The sequence below is a fragment of the Neocloeon triangulifer genome, unplaced genomic scaffold, assembly GCF_031216515.1.
Source record: "Neocloeon triangulifer isolate White Clay Creek 2 clone unplaced genomic scaffold, ASM3121651v1 ptg000003l, whole genome shotgun sequence".
Taxonomy (NCBI): domain Eukaryota; kingdom Metazoa; phylum Arthropoda; class Insecta; order Ephemeroptera; family Baetidae; genus Neocloeon; species Neocloeon triangulifer.
In genome coordinates, this window is record NW_026775546.1 from 9,947,638 (window position 1) to 9,968,639 (window position 21,002).

General features: G+C 35.4%; 4 protein-coding genes across 11 annotated transcripts; 3 read left to right on the forward strand and 1 right to left on the reverse strand.

The window, feature by feature from the left end:
* Positions 1–34: 34 nt before the first annotated feature.
* LOC132192729 (uncharacterized) lies at positions 35–2,988 on the forward strand. Of its 3 annotated transcripts, XR_009441365.1 has the most exons (5): positions 35–172; positions 1,430–1,464; positions 1,536–1,811; positions 1,944–2,199; positions 2,800–2,988. XR_009441365.1 is itself a non-coding variant. In XM_059612820.1 (4 exons), exons 1-4 carry the CDS (start codon positions 169–171, stop codon positions 2,004–2,006), a joined length of 378 nt encoding a protein of 125 aa, XP_059468803.1. In that variant the 5' UTR covers positions 35–168; the 3' UTR covers positions 2,007–2,988. The 3 variants fall into 3 exon arrangements, 2 of the variants coding, with proteins under 2 accessions (XP_059468803.1, XP_059468804.1); XM_059612820.1 differs by having other exon boundaries at positions 1,944–2,988; XM_059612821.1 differs by lacking the exon at positions 1,944–2,199 and having other exon boundaries at positions 37–172.
* Positions 2,942–20,994, reverse strand: LOC132192728 (osmotic avoidance abnormal protein 3-like). 2 transcript variants are annotated; one of them, XM_059612818.1, is made up of 11 exons: positions 20,786–20,994; positions 20,555–20,724; positions 7,091–7,167; positions 6,767–6,922; positions 6,427–6,709; positions 5,270–5,997; positions 5,111–5,214; positions 4,257–4,884; positions 3,844–3,970; positions 3,659–3,793; positions 2,943–3,604 (listed from the first exon to the last, which is right to left on the reverse strand). In XM_059612818.1, exons 3-11 carry the CDS (start codon positions 7,160–7,162, stop codon positions 3,477–3,479), a joined length of 2,361 nt encoding a protein of 786 aa, XP_059468801.1. In that variant the 5' UTR covers positions 7,163–7,167; positions 20,555–20,724; positions 20,786–20,994; the 3' UTR covers positions 2,943–3,476. The 2 variants fall into 2 exon arrangements, with proteins under 2 accessions (XP_059468802.1, XP_059468801.1); XM_059612819.1 differs by lacking the exons at positions 20,555–20,724; positions 20,786–20,994 and adding an exon at positions 10,850–11,231 and having other exon boundaries at positions 2,942–3,604.
* Positions 12,483–15,328, forward strand: LOC132205767 (putative heat shock 70 kDa protein 7). Its single transcript, XM_059635034.1, has 3 exons — positions 12,483–12,629; positions 13,135–13,886; positions 14,347–15,328. Exons 1-3 carry the CDS (start codon positions 12,483–12,485, stop codon positions 15,326–15,328), a joined length of 1,881 nt encoding a protein of 626 aa, XP_059491017.1.
* Positions 16,295–20,367, forward strand: LOC132192920 (palmitoyltransferase ZDHHC2). 5 transcript variants are annotated; one of them, XM_059613149.1, is made up of 10 exons: positions 16,295–16,729; positions 16,819–16,845; positions 16,924–17,018; positions 17,077–17,197; positions 17,257–17,480; positions 17,927–18,056; positions 18,113–18,239; positions 18,438–18,512; positions 18,815–18,936; positions 19,420–20,367. In XM_059613149.1, exons 1-10 carry the CDS (start codon positions 16,567–16,569, stop codon positions 19,440–19,442), a joined length of 1,107 nt encoding a protein of 368 aa, XP_059469132.1. In that variant the 5' UTR covers positions 16,295–16,566; the 3' UTR covers positions 19,443–20,367. The 5 variants fall into 5 exon arrangements, with proteins under 5 accessions (XP_059469132.1, XP_059469131.1, XP_059469134.1 ...); XM_059613148.1 differs by having other exon boundaries at positions 16,296–16,729; positions 17,915–18,056; XM_059613151.1 differs by lacking the exon at positions 18,815–18,936 and having other exon boundaries at positions 16,296–16,729; positions 17,915–18,056.
* Positions 20,995–21,002: the final 8 nt, after the last annotated feature.

Consider the following 21,002-nt stretch of genomic DNA (forward strand, 5'->3'; position numbering starts at 1 on the left):
AGATGGAGCTACCTTCGTCTTTTCTCTCCTCCTACCTGAACCTGAGCTCAGCAGGTCCTTATAAGAAAATAACACACCTTTAAGCCTCCATGTTGTGTTTCGTTTACCTCTGAAGTTTGACTGCAAATATCTTCATTTAGGCACCTAAATTGTCCCGAAAGAGCAAAGATGGGTAAGTAATTTGGATCTCAATTATCTTCCATATATTTGTTTTCAAGCTGGACTGAATTTAATATACTTTAACACATAATGAAACTGATAATTGCAACAGGATGATGACCTTTCACATTATAAAACTCTCGCTTTCCAAGATTAAATAACAAAAATCTGGTGTTTCCTGCTGCAAATCTTAAATTTACTTTTATATTATCATGCTGCAATATTTCTGATTTAAATATAAGTTTATAATATTTAAGGAGATTGAAAGCTCAAATTTCTTTATATGAAATATAAGCGCTGCGCATAAACCACCAAACCGACGACTAACCCATTCACTTTTCGAGACCATTTAACATGTAGCACAAAACGTGAGCTACTCTCTCCTGGGATTTGGGTTGAATATTGTTTATTTTCGCTTATTTAGGACAAATTTAGAGACTAATACTATTTTTAAAGTAATAATAAAATAATAAGCCTGTGTAAAACTTTTTGCTTAAATATGTACTGCACACACGGAAATAAAGCCTTGAGAGCAAAAATGACGCAGAACATTCACTGCGCGCGCCTACACGATATTTTATTAATCCGCCTCTAAACAACCCACCATGAATTTTATTACAAGGTTTCATGAAAACCAAATTAATTTTTAACTAAACTTTTTTATTTAAAAGTTCAATGTTTTCAATGAAAATAATAGTGAATAATAGGGAGAGAATTATAATTATTTTACTGGGCCGCATTATTTTTTTGTGGCTACTTTTTTTTATCTATTTAAAATAAATTGTAATTTCAAATGTTACTTAAGAACAGAGAAGTTATTATAAGATGCGGGATGGGTAAGGATATGACTTGAAGTTGTGGGCGAACATGATTCACTGGTCGATGGATTTACGAGTGTCACAGACTGTGGACATACGGGGTCAACCACCTGTGTCTCAGAAACTCGCATTAAGTCGTTCAGATATTCAAGTAGTCAATTATGCAGTAAAAAGCTAAAAGCACCGAAGTTGTTTTATGGTGAAATTATTGACTTCCGCCACAAGAGAAATTACAGACACTCGCACTCAAACTTGTTACAACAAGAGAAATAATTAAAATAGGACGATGCTTTGAGCTAAGAAAACTCACCACTGCCTAAAAAATATTTTGTGCATCAATAAAAATTAATTGTTTGATTCGATAGAATTTTATCATATCAGTTTTCTGTAATTTAAAAAATTTATGTATTAAATGTACTTCAACTAATTAAATTATTTGAATTTTGTTACAGCTCGTCTTTCAGTTGCGTTCCTTTTACTTGCTCTGGTAGGTTTACCTAATTGATCTAGAAAAGATGAAAAAAGCTCAAATGGTTACATTAAATTATTGTTTTTAAGATTGTGATCAGCGGCACCGAAGCACAAAAGTCTGCGAAGAAGAGCAGCAGCAAGGACATGATGCGCAAGAGCATTGTCTACGACAAAGCCACCCCTGGGGTTTTCTACTGCCCTCAACACAAGCCGACCGGAATGGACAAAATGATCGTTTCTGCGCGGCCCTTGGAGAAGCTGTGCGAACTCAACGGCGCTAGGAAGCCGGCCGATTACAAGAGCGACTGCTATGGTGACGTAGACGAGTCCGAGTTTGCTTGCAAGGAGAAGAAGAGAATCATGGTAAAAATTAAATAAAAATAATATGCTGGGTTGGTTAATCAACAATAATGAGAGAAAACTTATTTTTTTTTTAATAGAAGAAATATAGGTGGAGGTAATTTAATAACAAAATAAAAATTACCATGTCTACAGAAACGCCTGGATAAAACCGGAGAAGAGCCCGATTATGCAGATTCCGAGGAAGCTGACAAATAATCTAATTTTATAATCGAATTGATTAATTTATTTTTAAATAGAAATTAATTTACTCTAATTTGGAGGATAGTTTATAAAAAGCTTAGCTAGAGAATCAGACATAAAAGTTACAAACTAACTTATGCGCAGAGCGTTTTCAATCACTTTTGAAGAATTAATCATTGAGATAACACGCAGAACTAAAAGTAAAAAGGTAGGACTTTCAAAATTATAAAAATAAAAAATTTCAAGCTTCTTTCACTATCAAAATCACAAGATACAAAAATTACACAAAAATATTCATCTTCTTTCGCCTTTTGACTCTTTTGAGACATTTTCTAATTCAAGTATATGACATCTATGACGAAAATGACAAAATAATATAGTAAACGAAATTAATGATATTTTCATAACCGTTTCTTGTTATTACTCAGGTCGTCCCCCAACTGACAATGGATCTCACTTAATACATCTGATCTTTTTTTATATGTTTTAAACTGCAGATCTTTAACGAGACAAGAGACTTACATCGACTGAACCTACAATTAAGGCATTATGGGACACCAATTTAATATTTGGTGTTTTACGTTTTATTACAGACTTCAGCTTTGAATTTCAGCGACAAAACGACAAAACATTTATTCCAGCTCAACTCCTTCTTAAATCTGTTATTTTTGCATGCAATTAAAACATTTTTAAATGTACGCCGAGGCGAAAATTGTAAAAATTAATACATTTTGCCTCGTCGTATCTCTGCTCGTCAATCTTTTGCATGACCTCTTTTTTAAAAGTTGTTCTGTGTGCCCTTTTGCAGATGCGCCTCAATCCTCCCGGCAGTGAGAACGCCATCCGGCAAAAATGAAAGTCCTCACTTCCCCTATCAGCCTCTCTATATATACAATGCTTCTCGCCTTATTTATCCTTGCCTGAGAAAACGCGTTTGATGCATGCTGTAATTTTGATCTATCAAAAGCTCTCTTTTCACCGCCTTTAGAACTTTTTTCATCTTAAATCTTAATATATGAGTGGCAGATTTTCAAGAATGTGTTAAACAAATATATGCATTAGGGCTTTGGATGAAATTTGAATAATGTTATTTGAAAATGAAAAAAAAAATTATTATTCCTTTTGTCCACCTTAATGCTCTGCCACTCCAACGTGATTTCCCAATGTGAAGATTTTTAAATTATTAATTTATTAAGACTTTGGACTCTGTGACAAAATAAGCTTTAACAAGTAATTTTTACTTTTAGCAAAAGATTTGATTAAATATGTTTGTAACAAAATAAAACTCTGGTAAAAATGTCCAACAAAACAATTTTTTGTTATTTTGTAATGTCCAAACGGCAGCTCAAAAATGTCAATACACAAAAGTGCAACAATATGTACACACTGCAGAGGGTTATTAAACAATTTAATATCACAGTTTTAGCAGATGATTATGCAATAATTATTGATTCGGCACATGTTGAATTAAACTCCAGCCTCTAGTCACAAAAGGTCTAGTGTGTTCAATTCTGCTTTGACTCTCTTCCTGGTGCCAATTTTTTCAAGCAAAGGCAAAGCTTCAAGTCGAGTTGGTTTTCGAGACATAAAGAGTTCTGGCGAACTGTCATGAGCTAGAATTTTTAAATTTTAAAATAATTGATTTTTTATTATTTAAATTTAATTACCCCACGCAATGTTGTTGTGGTTTATGATGGGGCTATTATTGCTATTCGCTAAGGCTGCCATCTCAAGGGTTGGTCCAGCACTGGAGCTCAAACTAGTCAAGCTCGTGGCTAAAAATTGCCCTCCTTTTCTTGACTCTAAAACCAAATTAGAAAAATTTAAACCATCAAACTTTTAAGATATTTACCTTTCCATTGTTGAGCAATCCATTGCCTTCCAGTGTTTCCTTCTTGGGCTTTAATCAACAGTTCCGTCGCCCGTTTTGGCTTGAAATAATTTGCTGCAAAATTTTCCTGGGCTCCTTTTTCCAATTTCTAAAAATAAATTAAATTTTTATTTCTACAGTCCAAAATAAACCATAAAAAAACAGATCTTTAAATATGCCACCTGCTATACACGACTTACTAGCGGGTTGCATACCTTGATATTTTGCAGGCGTACATAAATAAATCAGGAGCATTTTAAAATTTGAAATCAATTTGAAATGAAGAACTTCAAGCTCTGAAGAGTTTCCTTCAGGGCTATGAAAATTGATAGTAGCTTTCAAACATGAACAAAAAACTTAATAGCGAAAAATTAAAAAAAGCTAAATTTTCTTGCCTGCATTAATGTGTCTCCATTCATGACCGGAATCCTTTCTGGAGATGAAGGCTGGCTGCTGGACGTCCCAACCTTGGCCGGCGCCGTCCTTGACGGAGCCCTTGGCGGTTGCGGTGGAGGTTTGGGTGGAGTGGTCGAACCTGCTGGTGGCAGCCGCGTCCGCCCGATCATGATTTCCGGGAGCCGCCACTTCTGCATGTCCTCGATCCACACCGCCTCAGCCTTGATGCGTTCCACGTCGCTGTAGTTGCACTCCGGCTTGACCAAAGGAGCCATTTTTGCGGTGATTTGCTGCATCAGCTGGAGACTTTTGTCCTGCCGGCGGATCGTCTCCAAATAGTCGGTGCGCTCCGTCTCAAACTCGCGCTGCAGGTCTTTGATTTCTCGCTCGAAGGCGCGCATTTTCGCTCGTGCTTTGCGCAGGGCGTCACTTTTGGCAGCTAATTCTTGCTCAATGTCATCATAAATTTGCAGAACGGCGGCTTCCTCGTCGTCCTTTTTGCCCAGGGCTGTGGCCAGCGCCTTCAGACGCCTCTCGGAGGTCTTGCGTTGCCGCTGACGCTTTTCTTTGAGGGCAGTGTCGTGCGCCAATTCGCCGCCGACCATGTTTGATTGCAGGTCTTGAAGTCTAATGAAACGATTTTTGTTTAAATGTTCACTCTATTTTCAAAATTCCAATGAAAATTCATAAAATAGATTAGCACAATTTATGACAATTGAAAAATGCTACTATTGATAATAAGATTATTTTAAATTTGAAAGAATTTTTGGGGAAAAAAATTAAAAAAAGTACATGTAAAAAATTACTGTAATTAAAAAATATATTATGTATATATTATTGGAGCTAATTTCACCTTTGGAGAACAGCTTGCTGAAGTGGATTGGCTGAAGACTCAATTAGTTCTGGCGACGTCATTTTAATGTCCTCAGACCCATCAATAACATCAGCCCGACAAACCTTTTGTAATATAAAGTTAAAAGAAAATTTTCTAAAAAATTGTAATCAAAGAAACCTTTAGTTGAGAAAGTTGAGCGTAGGAAGATTTCAATTCCTCGAGGTCCTGCTGGAGACGCGCCTTATTTCGCTGCTCCTCTTCACACTTGGCCCTCAACTCATCCAACTCGGAACTTCCTGTTCCACCGTTTTGGAACACTTGTCCACCGCTGAGCATAACTTTCAACTGCTCGATTTCCGCCTGATACTGTCTGATGACCGCGTCCTTCGGGTCTTCATTCACCCTGGGCTTGTTTTCAATACTTTTGGCTCTGTGGGCATAACGCAGGGTGCTCAGGGTCTCGTCGTAGTTGTAGTCGGCCGGCGACAAACACGCAACCATCAACGTTTTTGTGTTGCCGCCCAAAGAGTCTTGCAAAAGTCGGGTCAGTTTCGAGTCTCTGTACGGGACGTGGCGCGTCCTTCCGTCGACCAGGGCGGAAATGACGTTGCCCAGGGCGCTGAGGGACAGGTTGATTTTGGTGGCCTCCTTCAGCCGTTCCCCGGTGGCGCCGGTTTTGGCTTGGCGCTCGCTGCCGGCCAGGTCAACCAAATTTAGTTTGCCGCGACGCACGGCCGTGCTCCCGTCGTCCAGCACGTCCATGCGCTCGACGTTGACGCAAAAGATGCAGTGGCTGCGAGACGAGTCTGTGTTCATCAGCGTGGCGCCCACGGCTCTGGCGGCCCAGCCGCGCTCCATCAGGTTCACACACTGGTCTTTGCTGTGAACTGGATGACTGGAAAGCTCTGGAAAAGGTATTTATTATAATAATAAATAAAAATTTTATTTTATTTTTGATAAAATACTTTAATTAAATATTTCTTATGATAATTTTTTTTACAATTTCAAATTTTAATTCAATTTTAGCTTTACAAGTTAATTTATAAAGTAACAATTAAATAATTCTTAAAAAAAGTTATCCGACTGCTGAAGACACTAAAATAAAATACAGAATTTTTTTTAATTCATTCCAACTTCGCAACCCTTTTTATTAATCTCTTGAATATTTTGAGACTTTTATTATGGAATTCTTGTGTAATGATTTTTTTTTTTTTAAGAATTTAATTATTTTCTGTTGCCTCTTGCAACAGTTTGAAATTTGAAATAAATACTACAACTTTTTGTCTGAAAAAAATATATATAAAAATTAATTTAAGATTTAAATAAATATTTACCATGGACGTAAACTCCTCTCTCTGGATGTTCTCGGAGTTCGAGTCTACTTCGATTGGCAGCGTTAAGCAGATCCCTAATTTCCTCATTATGAATTTCCAAAAACGAGGCAGTGAGCAGAAATTTCGCCTCGCTCACGGCCGCCGCTTCAAAAAGTTGCTCCAAGGCCCGAGGAATGATTCCACGCTGGCTGGTGGGTTCCCTCGGGCCTTGCATTGTAAAACTCTTCCCACATCCCGTCTGTCCGTAAGCGAAAATCGTGCAGTTGTAACCCTCTGGCACACCCTGAATATAAACGTTTTAATTATAAAAAAGGATATTTTATACTCTTCCAAAACTAACCTCGATAAGAGGATAGGCGACTTCATTGTAGATGCATTCAGTGGCGCTCGACTCGTCATACACGCCGTCAAATCTGAATGCTTTGTTTGGAGCGGTGGGCTCATTAGGGTTACTCAAATAACAAGTGCAGCAGACTGGGTCCATGTTGACAACGTTCTAAAAAATGCAAGAGGTCGCAAAATACACATCATGTATCAATAATAAAAACTGGCACTAAATTTTGTACTTCAAAAATTTTAAAACACGTGTAAAAAATAAATTATTAAATTCGGATTAATAAAACTTCCTACTTTATAAAGAGATAAAAATTTTCCTGAACCTTACCTTGCAACCCATTGCCTTTTCCTTTGTGTTCATCGGTCGACATCGAACCACCACTTTCACCGTTTCACACATTTTGTCTGAAACAAATTTAAGAGGCGTTTTTAAAATCAGACCCTAGACTAGGTCAACCAAATTAGTTCTGGGAAGTGTGCAATTCTAAATGACTTTCAATCTGAGCCATCCAATAAGAATTTCTTAAAAAATAAAAAATTTATATAAATTGAAATTTTATATATTATTTTTTTGTTACTGCTTTTCCCCGCAATAATTGGATGTTTTCATCGCGCTGTGTACATAATTCATTAACTATAATTATGGATCAATAAAAAAGAATAAATTTTTTTAATTTTTTAATCATTAATTAAATCAATGATCATGTTATTTTTAGCTTGCAAATATACTGAATTTTTTTTTCATTTTGTAAAAAGCAAGAGATATGCCAATCGGTCCAACTGATGGGAGTGCCCCTTACGTCAAGTCGCTAGGCAACCTGCGCAGCACAACATTATTGCTTATTAGAGCGTTGGTTTGCATGCGGCTGCGTAAGCAGTCATCAACGCCTGCACTTGCCCACACAGGCATGGGAAAATAATAATTCCCGGCCTGACACGAATTCCTCAAACACCCCCTCGTGTGTTGCAAAAATTGGGCCAAGTTCAGCCGATGGAATTTACGCCAGTCACACAAAAACGATGCTTGGATGTGATTTTATTTCTTGTTGGCAAAAAAGCATTATTTGTATGAAAAGAGAAAGTAAAAAGTTAACCCCAAAAAATTACGTTTTTTAGTATCATAATAAATATTTTTGGAGAGATTAAAAAACTGCTTCTAGATTAAAAAAATCAACATCTTTGGTTTATTTAAATATTTTAATATTGTAGCAAACAAGGTTAAGAGTTTTCAAAGAATATTAAGATTATGAAGCAATGAAAAAATGAAAACTAAAATTAACAACAAAACACATTTTCCTATTCTCAGTGGATCATAAAAATTTAATTAATTCATTATGTAATACAAAATTCCTCTCTCCATTCTGACTTGACTGTAGAAGAATAAAACATATTACTACTTGTTCTTCCCGGTCTATACAATAATTAAAACTTAAAGTTCAAAGTTTTTATTTGAAATATTTAAATTTTTATTAAAAAATATAATATAGCAACAATAAGAGTGCAAATTAATTAATGTTCTTACGTAAAATTTCTCTTTCTCGGAAAATGGTTCAGCTCAATATCCCGTCATTGATTATCAAATTGTACACATTGTTGTTGTCTGACTCGACTTTTGATAGTTTGTCGTTGGGCTTGTTATTTCGCCACTTCCGGAACAAAAGCAATCAAATGACGAATAAAAATACATCGGGTTATTCTATATCATGTTGTCGGACTTTGCATACGTCACTGGGAGCAGCAACCCATTGGGTCAATACGCACGGTGCCGCTGCTGTCCCAGCAGACCGATTTGCTGTCATACGTGCCGCTGATAAAACGCATTAAAATACCTCTGGCTCAACTGGACTCCACTTTGTGGTGGAAATTATTATAGATTTTTGCTTGAAAACAAAGAGCTGTGGCGGCTGTTAGTGGTGTAATTAACTTTCAGCTTTTACTCACTCTATCTCCATAGATACATCATAATAAAAAAGAAGCAAAATGGCCTTGCTTAAAAAATAAGTATTTTTATATTCATAAAATTTTTCGTTTTCATCAATAAAATCAAGCATAGGCAACGCAATTTTTATAAGGAGTCTAAAATAAATATTCATTTTTTTGAAGACTTGCCATTGCTATTTGAATTATTCATTTATTTATAAATAATACGATTAAGCAAAAAGTTGCAAGAAGTTATTTGAATCCTTGATAATTTTCTTTTTTAAATCACAATTACAGTAAAATTTTTTGCCAAAAAAAGTTATAAGTTGGCATACTTTAATAAGCTTTGTATGGTTTGAACAATTTTTAACAAATCTTTATTTCTCTGCAACATTATCAATTGATCTAAGCTGAATTAAAAATACAATTAAACCAATTAAAATCCCGCAGAATCCATAGAATTTCATAAAAATGTGTGTTTTTGAGCTAATATTGATAAATTTATATTTGATATAACTCAAAATATGGATTATATAGAAAATAGATCGCTACACACACGCATATAAGGGACCCTTATCTCAGTTCCATTAAGCTCTATCAGCTTCTCTCAACCGTACCAGTTACTTTTTTATATTTGTCCCCATTTCTCCTTGAATCATAACCTTCTTTCTCTGGCACGACTGCAATTATAAAGAAAAAAAACACCACTCTCGAGGGTGGGAAAGTGTGTGCACGCGTCGAGGGGTGCTTTGTGTAGTTGCGAGGGTTGCAAACCAAGCCGCAAGGGGGGCCTTGACCTTGCCGTCGCGTGACCGCAAGGTGACCACCGCGGTCTAGCTGCGAAAAACGTCGACGATCTATTTGAGTATAGAACAGCGAGTTTGTTTTGTTTGTTTCTGCTTCCGAAATTGAAAGGACACACACGCGTGTGAATTTCGAGAATCAATCGCCAGTGGCGACTTTTGAATAGTTGATTAGAAATGGGAGAGCGTGACGATCGAGAAGAATAAGGAAATGCGGGAAGAATAAGTGCAATGGTGTTGACCACGGCATGCTCATGAATATGTTATTTGATATTTATATACCTTTTAAGCAATTTCAAGCTTTGCTTTTCGCAAGAGTATGGAAATCTTTGGAATAAATTTAATTGAGAAAGAAAACCTACTTTACTATAAAAATCACAAACTCGACTGATATTTTCACAAATTTTTAATTGGATTCATGATATTTTATTAATTTTAAACAAAAATATTTTCAAGAGACAATTCAGAAGTCACCAGTTTTTGAAAATATTTTTTGGATTCAATTAAATATAGCTGCTCTCTTTTTTTGAAGCATAATCAATATTTACTATAAGAAATTACTTGTTTCCATGTCTGTAAATAAAAATAGTTTATTTCAAGATTAATATTTTCTTATGCAAAAAAGTAATTTTTTGATTTATAATGTTAGACATAGTTGAAAGAAATTTATTAGAAAACCGCCAAATTTTTTATGACATTCTGTGAAGGACAGGTTTGTGGGCGATAGCAAGGTTAATACACTTTTCACTTGCGGTGTTTTGTGCGGTGTGAAGGTCTTCGCCAGAGTGATAAATTATTGGCGAACATTGACAACAAGAGGGAACAAAGACCTCGCCGAGACGCGCCACAACATTCGCTCAAATCAATATACATACATGTGGAGGCGTTTCTGGATATAAAATTAAAATGATTGCTAGTTTCTAGTTTGTCATCAAATTTTCTAGTTAAATATTCTATTAAATATAACATGATTTTATTGATTTCACTGTTTTTTCTGTATACTCTAAAGCACGAGATTTTAATTTTGTCAATATAGAGTATTTTTAATTTATTTATTTTATTTTTGTTTGGCGTATTTTGTTTTATTTGAAGCTTTATATTTCGAAGAATAAAAGTGTAGTGTAACGTGAAAGAAACTGATCGATTGATTTCATTTATAAAAATTCATTCTTCTGATATTTTATTCAGAAATTTTGATTCGAATGGCTCATATTAAAAGAATAATTAAAATTTTCATCAAAATTTTTCTGCAGACAAATTTTTCAGGCGATATTACTTAAACTCACTAAGCAGGTAGGAATTTTGAATGAAGGATTGTAAAAAAAAGAGTTGCTGAAGAAATATAAAATAAATCAAGAATTTACCTGTGAAAGTGGTTAATTCCTCCTCAATGTCTCACTAGATTGCAGGCACCGGGGCCTCAAAAATTACGGGCGCACCATTTCAAAACTTTTTAGGTGAAGAAAAATTAGAGCAAGCGGTCGGAACACGCGAACAAGCTAACCGCATGACTGACCCTTTGGTCAGCCAATGTATAATGGTCAACACTTCTGACACGGGGGTGGAGGGTGGGAGTGGAGTTTCGAGTTTGCGCCCGACAGGGCGGTGGGACCGATTTGAACTGCGTAATGCTATGAAATGAATTACATATTGTGCTGTCATAATTATAGTTTCTTAATATTTAGCAAACTAAAAAGAAAACAGCAGATTGGTAAATTTAGTATAATTTTATTTTTGTTATTCATTTCATTGATAATTGGTATTATAATAAGAGCAAATTTTGCTAAATTCACTTGATTTGCAGGAAATGCGAAATTTCTTCAGAAATTGACATCAGAGGAGTGATGAATGATGAACCACAAATTTTGACATTGAAAGTTTAAAAACAAAATAAAAATTAACTATAATTTTAATAATTAAATTTAATTATAAAATTTAAATATTAAATTCAACTATACTAAGCAATAACACAACAAACCCACCATCTTACTAAATAAATTACCAAACAAATTTATAAAAAAATCATACTTTGTACAATATAATACCATAACCTAAATTATATTTAAACAAAAATTTAACCAATCAATACAATTTAAACTACTAAATTTTATAGATTTTGCTACTAAATGACTATTTCACAGTAAAGAAAGATGTAGAAAAATTAAAAATTCTAGTTAAAAAAATTGAACTTGAAATTTCAGAAACCAAAACAATTAAAATACGAGTTAAACTCTTTTGTTAAGAAAAATATGATGCTATTTAAAAGCTCACTAATAGCAGTCGTTCACACATTGAATTTGAATTCTAGTTCCAATTGGTTATTGCAAAAAAGAATAACACCTGACACAACTGTGTAAATAAATTATCATTTATCATGTGACAAGCATTTAATTAGAATTGACAAAAAAAGCAAAGTTGTTATTTTTACAAATTTTATTTTAAAAATAATTAAATGTCATTTTTATATTTCCATGTTTAATATCACGCAAAAAATGTTATTTGATTAAAAAATAGTTTCAATTTAGGAATAAATATAAAAAATAAATTTTAAATATACTGAAATTATCAAAATTATACTACCATTTTCCTTAAATTTGAATTAAAAACATTTTCAGAAAAAATATATCCGTTTAAAGCAAATTTATTTATTGCAATTTGATACAGGATACAGGACAAGAAACAACTAGAAACATAACAAGGGGTGAGGGTGTGCGGCGAAAAGTGCGATCTATTTTAAATCCAGCTGTTTTGAATGGCATTGTGAGAGTCTCTCCTATGCACGTGTCTCTCCCGCCAGACACGTGCCGCGCCCACGTGTCAAAACGAACCAATCGGAGGCAGACCTGAGAGAGGTGCGCTCCAATGGGAGAGAGTTCGAGCACATTCTCGGCGCTTTCCACTCAAAAGTTATATATAGGCCTGCAACACACGTGGGGTGTCAAAACACCGAGATAACCCGTGCTGGCAGGACGTATCCTGGAACATGCTGGAAGAACTATGAAGACACCGGCAGTTGGCATTGACTTCGGCAGCAGCCAGCTCAGTGCTGCTGTTTTGCAGAACGGAAGGGTCGAGGTGATCTCGGACGACAGCGGCGCAAAAACCATTCCGAGCATCGTCGCTTTTACGGAGGATGCAATTCTGGTAGGAGAGTCGGCTCTAAAGCAGGTAATGTTGATTTGTTTAAAGGAATGCGCGCATGCAGAAAATTTTTAGTAAATATAAAAAAAAAATTATTAATATAATCTTTTATTATTGCCATCTATTTAAAAAACCCAAATTGATAAGACAAAATTCTTGTTTTGATCAGATTGGGCAGAAAAATATGAGAATGAAAATATTTTCGTTTAGACTGTTTGTAAACAAAATAGTTTAATCCCCCAGTTCTGAGATTAATCCTGATTATAAAGCCACTGAATATTAAATTTTTAGAATAAATTATTTGATGATTTAATATATTTAACGAATCTGGTAGCTTAAAATTTGATTAAATCTTTTATTTGAAATTATTATAAAATTTAAATACTGATCAAGATATTTAAATATATAATAAAGATTTTTGTTAAAATAAAATTTAAAACGACAACAAAATATAAAATATACAATTTTTTCTATTTATTATTATTATTTTTTAATAATTTTTTTCCAGGCTGCAATCAACCCCAGAAACACAATCTCCGACATCAAACGTCTCCTCGGTCGCCGATTCAACGACCCTTGTCTGCACGAGGATCTGAAAAGGTGGCCCTTCACAATCACCCACGACTCCGGACGACCCAAAGTGGAGGTGGATTTTCGCGGCGCACGCCATCGCTTCACAGCCGAAGAAATCGCCGCTCTCCTCCTGGCCAAAATCAAATCGGTGGTCGAAACTTACCTAGGGGTTCCCATCAAGGATGTCGTCCTGTCCGTCCCGGCCAATTTCTGCGACTCGCAGCGCCAGGCGGTGCTGGACGCGGCGTCCATCGCTGGACTGCGAGTCCTGCAGCTGATAAACGGACCCACAGCAGCCGCCCTTGCCCTCCAGAAGGACCTGAAAGGGCCTCGGAAACTTCTGATATTTGATTTCGGAAGTGCAACCTTAGACGCGAGTGTGGTCTTCGTGGACAGGGAGCATGTGGAGGTCCAGTCGACCTCAGGCACCGTCCACCTTGGAGGTCAGGACTTTGACACGAGAATCATGGGACACTTGATCGACGAGTTTCGGGAAAGGCACAAAATGGACCTGAGGGCGAATCCGACGGCTTTGACGAGACTGAGGGCTGCTTGCGAAGAAGCCAAACAGAGTTTGTCCGGCAGTCCGCTCACCATGGTTGAACTGGACGCCCTTTTTGAGGGCATCGATTTCAGAGCCAAGTTGACGAAGGCAAAATTCGAAGATCTCTGCCAAGATCTCTTTAGGTAAGATTATAACATTATTGATATAAGAAAATTTTACAAATAATAATATTTTAATAATTTTCACTATTGATTATTTTCTATATGTCATATATTGCTGTAATTATAAACTTTGACAAAATTTTGATTTATATACAGCTATAAATTATTTTAACATCACTTCAACAAATTTACTTTTATATATAAGATTTTTATTTAAATTTAATTTCATTAAAATAATTAATAATTGAAATTAGTCTTTTTTTAATTACATTTTAATTTTTAAATTTTTTATTGTTTGGTGCAAATTTTTAGAAAAAAACTTACAGCTTTAAATAAAAAAACAACACAATAAAATCATTAAATTTTTGTTGTTGAAAAAAATATATTACAGTTAAGTAAGGTATATCGTAATTTTATGCTTTTTGCAACCTCAAATATTTATTTTTTCTATATTTCAAATATTTTATTTATTAATTTCCAGGTCTGTTTTGGACCCAATTCAAAAAGCACTCTACGATGCAAAAATGCGAGCCGAGGAAATCGACAACGTCTTTTTGGTCGGCGGTGCATCAAAAATGCCTCAACTCCTGCCCATTCTGCGCAAATTCTTCAAAGACAAAGAAGTCCTCGTGGACAGTGCAGAGTTTGTGGCCCGCGGTGCGGCCATTCAAGCGGCCATCCTGAGCGGCGAGTGGAAAAACCGGCCCTTGCAAGTGCTAGAAGTGGCGCCCTGGAACATTGCCTTGGCCACCCCTACCGGACTAGACTTCATTATTGTGGAGAAAAACTCGCAACTGCCGTGCAAAAAACAAATGACCTTCACCCTCGGAGGTCAGTGCGTCACTAACGCGTTCAAAATCTTTGAAGAAGACAAGAACGGAAACAGGAACTTGGTCGGCGTGCTCAGAGTGCCTCACAAAAACTTCACCTGCATCGCAGACTTGACCCTGGAGGTCGACCCGAGTGGCATTTTGAAGGTCAGCGGCCAAACTGGAACCGTTTTCACAAAATTCGCCCCTCTGAACGAGGAGGAAGTGAAAAAGCTGCAGACGAATTTCGACCGGCTGGACATCGAGGAGAAAATGCAAAAACTGCGATTGGAAACCAAAGCGCACTTGGAGAATTTTGTGCTGGAAGTGAAAAAGGGCGTCAAGGACTTCGCCGACAAACTAACCCAGGCCGACAAGGACCGAGCGGTGAAAATCTGCGACGAGGCCGAAAAGTGGTTGACGCGGACCGAAAGTTGGGAGGAGGGCTTCGAGGAACAGTGCCGGGTGCGAACGTTCGAGATGGAGCAGGCGCTGGCCCCGATTACGGCGCAGATCCACTTTTTGCGTCGCAGGGGATTGCGGCGGGTGGGACGCAACGACCACCGGCCGTGCGGGCTGCAGGCCGAACAGGAGCAGCCCTTCGACTACAGCATGAGAAGCAGGCAAGGGCGCGGCTTGGAAGAGGTTGATTAATTCGAATCATTCACAAAATAGTTCTTCTCAAAATATACAAAGTTAATTTAAAATATATCACATCACTCTTTGCTTTTTATTATATAAAGAGAGAAAAATTCTGCACAATAATTTATTATAATATTATATGTTCCTTTTTATAAAATTGTGACCACTAAATAATTTAATTTATAAGAAATCGTATATAATTGCTACTTTTAATTTTAATTATTTCCCTGTCAAGACTTTTAGACTTAGAATAAAATATAAAATGAATTCCTTTTTATTTGAATTTTAAATCAAATATTCATAAACATTGTATAGAAAAAAATAATTACCAGAAAAAAATTATTTCAATGACGAGTAATTGCTTATTTTCTTACATTTTAACTTTTCTGCACAAAATAATTTTATAATTTCAGATATTACTTTTTATTAACTTAATAAAGAAAACTTGTAAAAAAGAATTAAAAAAATTTAATATGCCAATAAGAAATTAATAAAAAAAATTAGCACTTTTGTTTGTGAATATAAAAACAATAATAACGTTTACGCTGAATTCTATTGTACTTTATAAAATCGAATTGGAGACAAAATTTACAACCTAGCTTTCAATTTGTATATTGTTGTTTATTCTACTCAAGTCATACATGAAAAAAATTGTAGATAAAAATTTAATGATTGTATGTATTAAAAAAAAAATTAAAATTGTTAATCTCACCATTTATTTATTATTTCCTAACCAATTGATTGTGTTGAATTATTGGAATTATTTATGGCTCTACAAGTCTACAGCTTTAAAACAAATTAATAGACATAATTTTTCGGTAAGTGCAAAATTAATAAAAAAAAATAATTTTAAATATAATCCGCTATAGATTTTTATTCTATTGTTTATATCATTGAAATTCTCAGTTTTTCTAAATAAAATTTATCGCACTATAACGGCAGCTTACTTGACTCGAGCAGTACTGGCGGAGAAAAGTGAAAATGAAAAGTGGGTGTGCCGTCGTAAAAGTGTCCCCTCGGTCGTCGGTGATACCAAACATTTTTGTTATCTCGCTATCTCTAGTCGAATCTTTCCTGTTTTCTCGGAATTCGCCGCGACATTTCGACCGAATCGCAATTCCGAGGCGCGATCATATTTAATGAGTGAATTAGAATTAGCGTCCTGGCCGAAAGTCTCGATGGAACTCGCAAATTGAGAAGTGTCTCAAGATCACAAGACCACTCGGCCCCCGTTCTTCGTCATTTTATAAATGATGACCAGCATGGAGCCGAGGGTGACCCACCCTCGTAGCACCAACCCCGTGTATAAATCGTGCCAGAACTGCTTCTTGCTGGTCAAGTGGGTGCCGGTTTTGTTCATCATGTCCATCATTGCTTGGTCCTACTACGCGTACGTCTACCAACTCTGTTTCCGTAAGTTGAAAAAAGACCATAAAAAATCCTGAATTGCCTGAATTAAAATTTCTCAATAAAATCTAATCTTTAATTTTTATTTGTTACAGTTACTGTGAATACTGTTCTGGAGCAGAGTGAGTTCCTCAAGCCCTTAAAAATAAATCCTCAATATTTTGTTAATTTTTTTTTTAAAATAAATTTTTTTTTTGCAGTAGTGTATTTGGCCGGTTACCACTTTGTTTTTGTGATATTTATGTGGTCCTACTTTCAAACAATTTTCACTGATGTCGGAGGAGTTCCTCCTGAGGTAAAATACATATTTTAATTATAGCATAATATTTTAAGTTCCATTTTTTAATTTCTAGTTCAAACTTCCGCAATCACTTTTTGATAGACTGAATCAAGCCGATTCCGAGGGTACCTCTCGGCAGCTGCTGGACAGCTTTGCCAGAAACTTGCCCATCAGCAACACGACAATGAACGGAGGTAACTTCTGAATCAATTCAATAGGAAAAGTAATATAACAATAATTATTATGTCATTAGCTGCCCGATATTGCGAGAAGTGCTACCATGTAAAGCCTGACCGGACACACCACTGCAGTGTGTGTCGGAAGTGCGTGCCTAAAATGGACCATCACTGTCCTTGGGTCAACAATTGTGTGGCCTTCAAGAACTACAAGTACTTTGTGTTGTTTCTCGGGTACGGCCTCCTGTACTGCGTTTTCATCAGCCTGACCAGCCTCCAGTATTTTATTGCATTTTGGAAGGTAACTTTTTCAAACAAAAGCCGCAAGATCAGAATGTTAATTTCAAATTCAAATTTATCGAATTCTAAATTATTAAATTTATTAGTGTTTTTACATATTAATTTTTTCTAAAATCTGTCATAACAATTATCATGTTTTTCATTGTTGGCTAAGCATTTTAATTTCATATCAAATGAGAATGATTGGCAACAATTAAAATTCATTGTTATTGTTATGATGCAGAAGTTAGAATAAAGAAGTAATTTTTATTTTTAATAATTGGTTACACAGTTGTATCCAATTTTGCAAGATTTTCAACCTTCAGAACCTCAAACTAAAATTCCAAAGAGAAATTTTTTGGAATCATAATTCATAGTGTGTGTTGATGTAGTAATTTGCCTACAAATTGAAAAAAGAAATGCCAATTTACTTTTAATAACGCACGCGAGTGACAGTTCACATCACAGGGCAACCTCGATGGAATGGGCAAGTTCCACATTCTGTTCCTGTTTTTCGTCGCAGTAATGTTTGCCATCTCGCTGGGCTCGCTATTTTCATACCACTGCTACTTGATCACCAAAAACAGATCAACCCTCGGTATATAGAATTTCAAAAGAAAGCTTTCTCAGATAATAATTTTTCTCTCTGATTAGAATCGTTCAGAGCTCCGGTATTTCACTCGGGGCCTGACAAGGACGGGTTCAGTTTAGGGCGCTACAACAATTTCCAGGAGGTGTTTGGAGATAACAAAGCCCTCTGGTTCCTGCCTGTTTTTACTAGGTGAGATTTTATTTGCTTTTGAAACAGTTTAGAATTTATTAGTTTAACTAATTGCAAATCTGGACTAAAAATGCGCCATGGGAAATGGACCTCTTGATATAATATTGTTTGGTTCTGTCAGTTTTTTCTCTCGCACTATTATTATTATTTGTTTATTTATTTTTAATGTACCACCGTTATTTGTTGTCGCTGTTCTAGTATGGGGGATGGCCTGAAATTCCCAATAAGATCACAGACCAGTATGTACGAAGCAATGGGCATTACCCAGCAAAGGTTAGAAGTTATCTGCATGTGCATTAATTGTTTTCGTTTCCATGCATGTTTTCTTTTGAAAGCAATTTTTAACCCCAACGTTTTCATTTCACTGTTTTCTTACCCTGATTTTAACCCTAAATAATCCAGAAAAGTGCTTTTTTCGTGGGTCAGGAGTTTCTCTGTGTCCATTTTCTAACCTTGCATTTTATAGATTCAGGTTTCGCTAAAAAAGTTAAATAGTTTAAATTTTTAAAAAAAAAAAATGTGCAAAGTTTGTGTTGATAATTTGTGGCAACCGTTGAAAATGAGCGCGATTGCAGTCTTGGCGACGGAGTAACTTTTCCACAACGCTGCCTCGATGAGGATTCGCAGCAGCTGTTAGCTTCTAACCAAAGGTGGTCGGATACTGAGTCGCCACCAACTCAAAGGCATCAGGTCACAGGTATAAAAATCAATAGAACCTCAAATGATATTTAAGATTTACCATTAAAGGAGATGGTAACAGTAATATTTAAAAGAACGGATTAATTTTAATTTTAACTATTTTCTAAAGTGTTGTTTTTTTCCTTATTGTTCATTTCCTTATAAATAATCAAACCAGCAATCGAAGATGACAGTGATTGATAAAAAAGTAAGGAGCGAAAATTAAAAAAAAATCACTGCGCTGAGAGTAGAAAAAAAATTAGTCTGCTTTAATGCAAGGTTTTGTACAAGGCTTACTTAGCATGCTTATGACCAATTTTTTAAAATTATTTTTAGGCAGGCAAAATGAGCACTTTCTGGAGAGAGAAAAAATCATTCTTGAAAATTTTGTTTCTTTTTATAATTTGGGAGTTTGTCCTAGTCTTGCTTTCTGCTTTCTACTTTTTTTGTTTTAAATTCTTAATCAGTTTTGATTTTTAATTCAATTAAATTTCCTCCTCAGAACTGGACGTGAGAATACTGTAATTGAAATGCCTCCGCCCTGTGTGTGATCTCTCTGCCTAATCACGAGTGACAAGGATCAATATTTACAAACAATACACACCCTATACCAGAAGACAACCAACTTCAAGACTTTCACCCGGAACTAATGGTAGAAGATACTGCATTCTGCTTACTCGAGCTCAAAGTAAAATCCCTCTGATTTTCAGCAAAACCAAATATTTCTATCCAAACATAATTTCTCGTAACTTTGTTTCAAGTTGATTAGTTTTACATTCCGACCAAAAAGGTGAATTCTATTGTTGAAGGCATTTTGAGGCGCATTGATCCGAAGCACAAATTTGTGGGAAATCCTTCACCCCTTCTGTCACTTCAAACTCTTGCTTTTATATTTTAAGTTTTGATAGACTTCAATATTAATTTGTTGTCGTGTTTAAAAGAAAGATAAGCACCTCACTATTGACTTTTTCTCTCTGTTCGATCTTTGATGTTACTTAAAGATTTTTTATACTGCTTGTACATAACATCGAATTGATCAAATTTTACTAATTTTAGCAAATTAGTCTGATGTGAAGCAGAAATTTCTCAATTTTGTATATATTTATCAAAAAAACTAAATTGTCTGGAAAATGTGAGTAGCTCAGAGAAAATTAAAAAAAAATAATAGTAATAATCAAGTCATCATTCTGCTGAAGAAAAACTGATACCGTGGCACTAAATATAATAAATTGATAACTTGACTCTCCCTGTGAACATTGTACGATAATTGATTTACCTCATCTCTTTTTGCAGATGTGTAAATATGAACGTTGTTTTGATGTAGAGATTTATATTAAGTTTTGTGAGAGGTGAGAAGAATGACCACCTAATATTATTCTTAATAAAAGTGATGAATATATATATATTATATTATGCTGGATTATTAAACATGAAGGAGTTTCATTACAAAAAAAAAAATCAATTCTATTCAACATCTCTCCCTCAACTCTTAAATTTAATTAAATTCAATCAACTCTGGCACTGGCAGAGATCAATCTCTCAAATCTGCTATGTATCTTTAATGGGGAGATATTGTTTAAAAATAATTAAATCTAAGTTTCAACACAAAATTAAAAATAGGTAAAATGGGTACTCACACTATTTGATGATCTCGGAAGATGAAGAAAAAAATCGAGGGATGAAGATGAATTGTCAATCCTCTGTCCTGTATCATCCATTCCATGAGCCCAAAGGTTGTATTGGCATCGTCCAGTGTGTGGTGTGTGTTCCAGTTATGGGTTGCAAATCAAAATCACAGCTGATTTTCCTGACAATGCAGTGGGCACGGTTTCGAGTATAATTTTGGGCTTCTCATCAAAAACTCATACCATAAAAAGAACAAAAAAATCAATCACTTATTTGTAAAAGTTTCTTTTGTCCATCATCGGGAATCGGCATCTTCTGTTCTGGCTGTGTTTTGTGTCATCGTTGTTCTGTTGCATTTTTTCTTTGTTTGTTTGAAAGTTATGTTATGTACAATTATGTATATCGATGTATATATATATAATACATTATGTACATACTCGTGTTTCAGCGATTCATGTT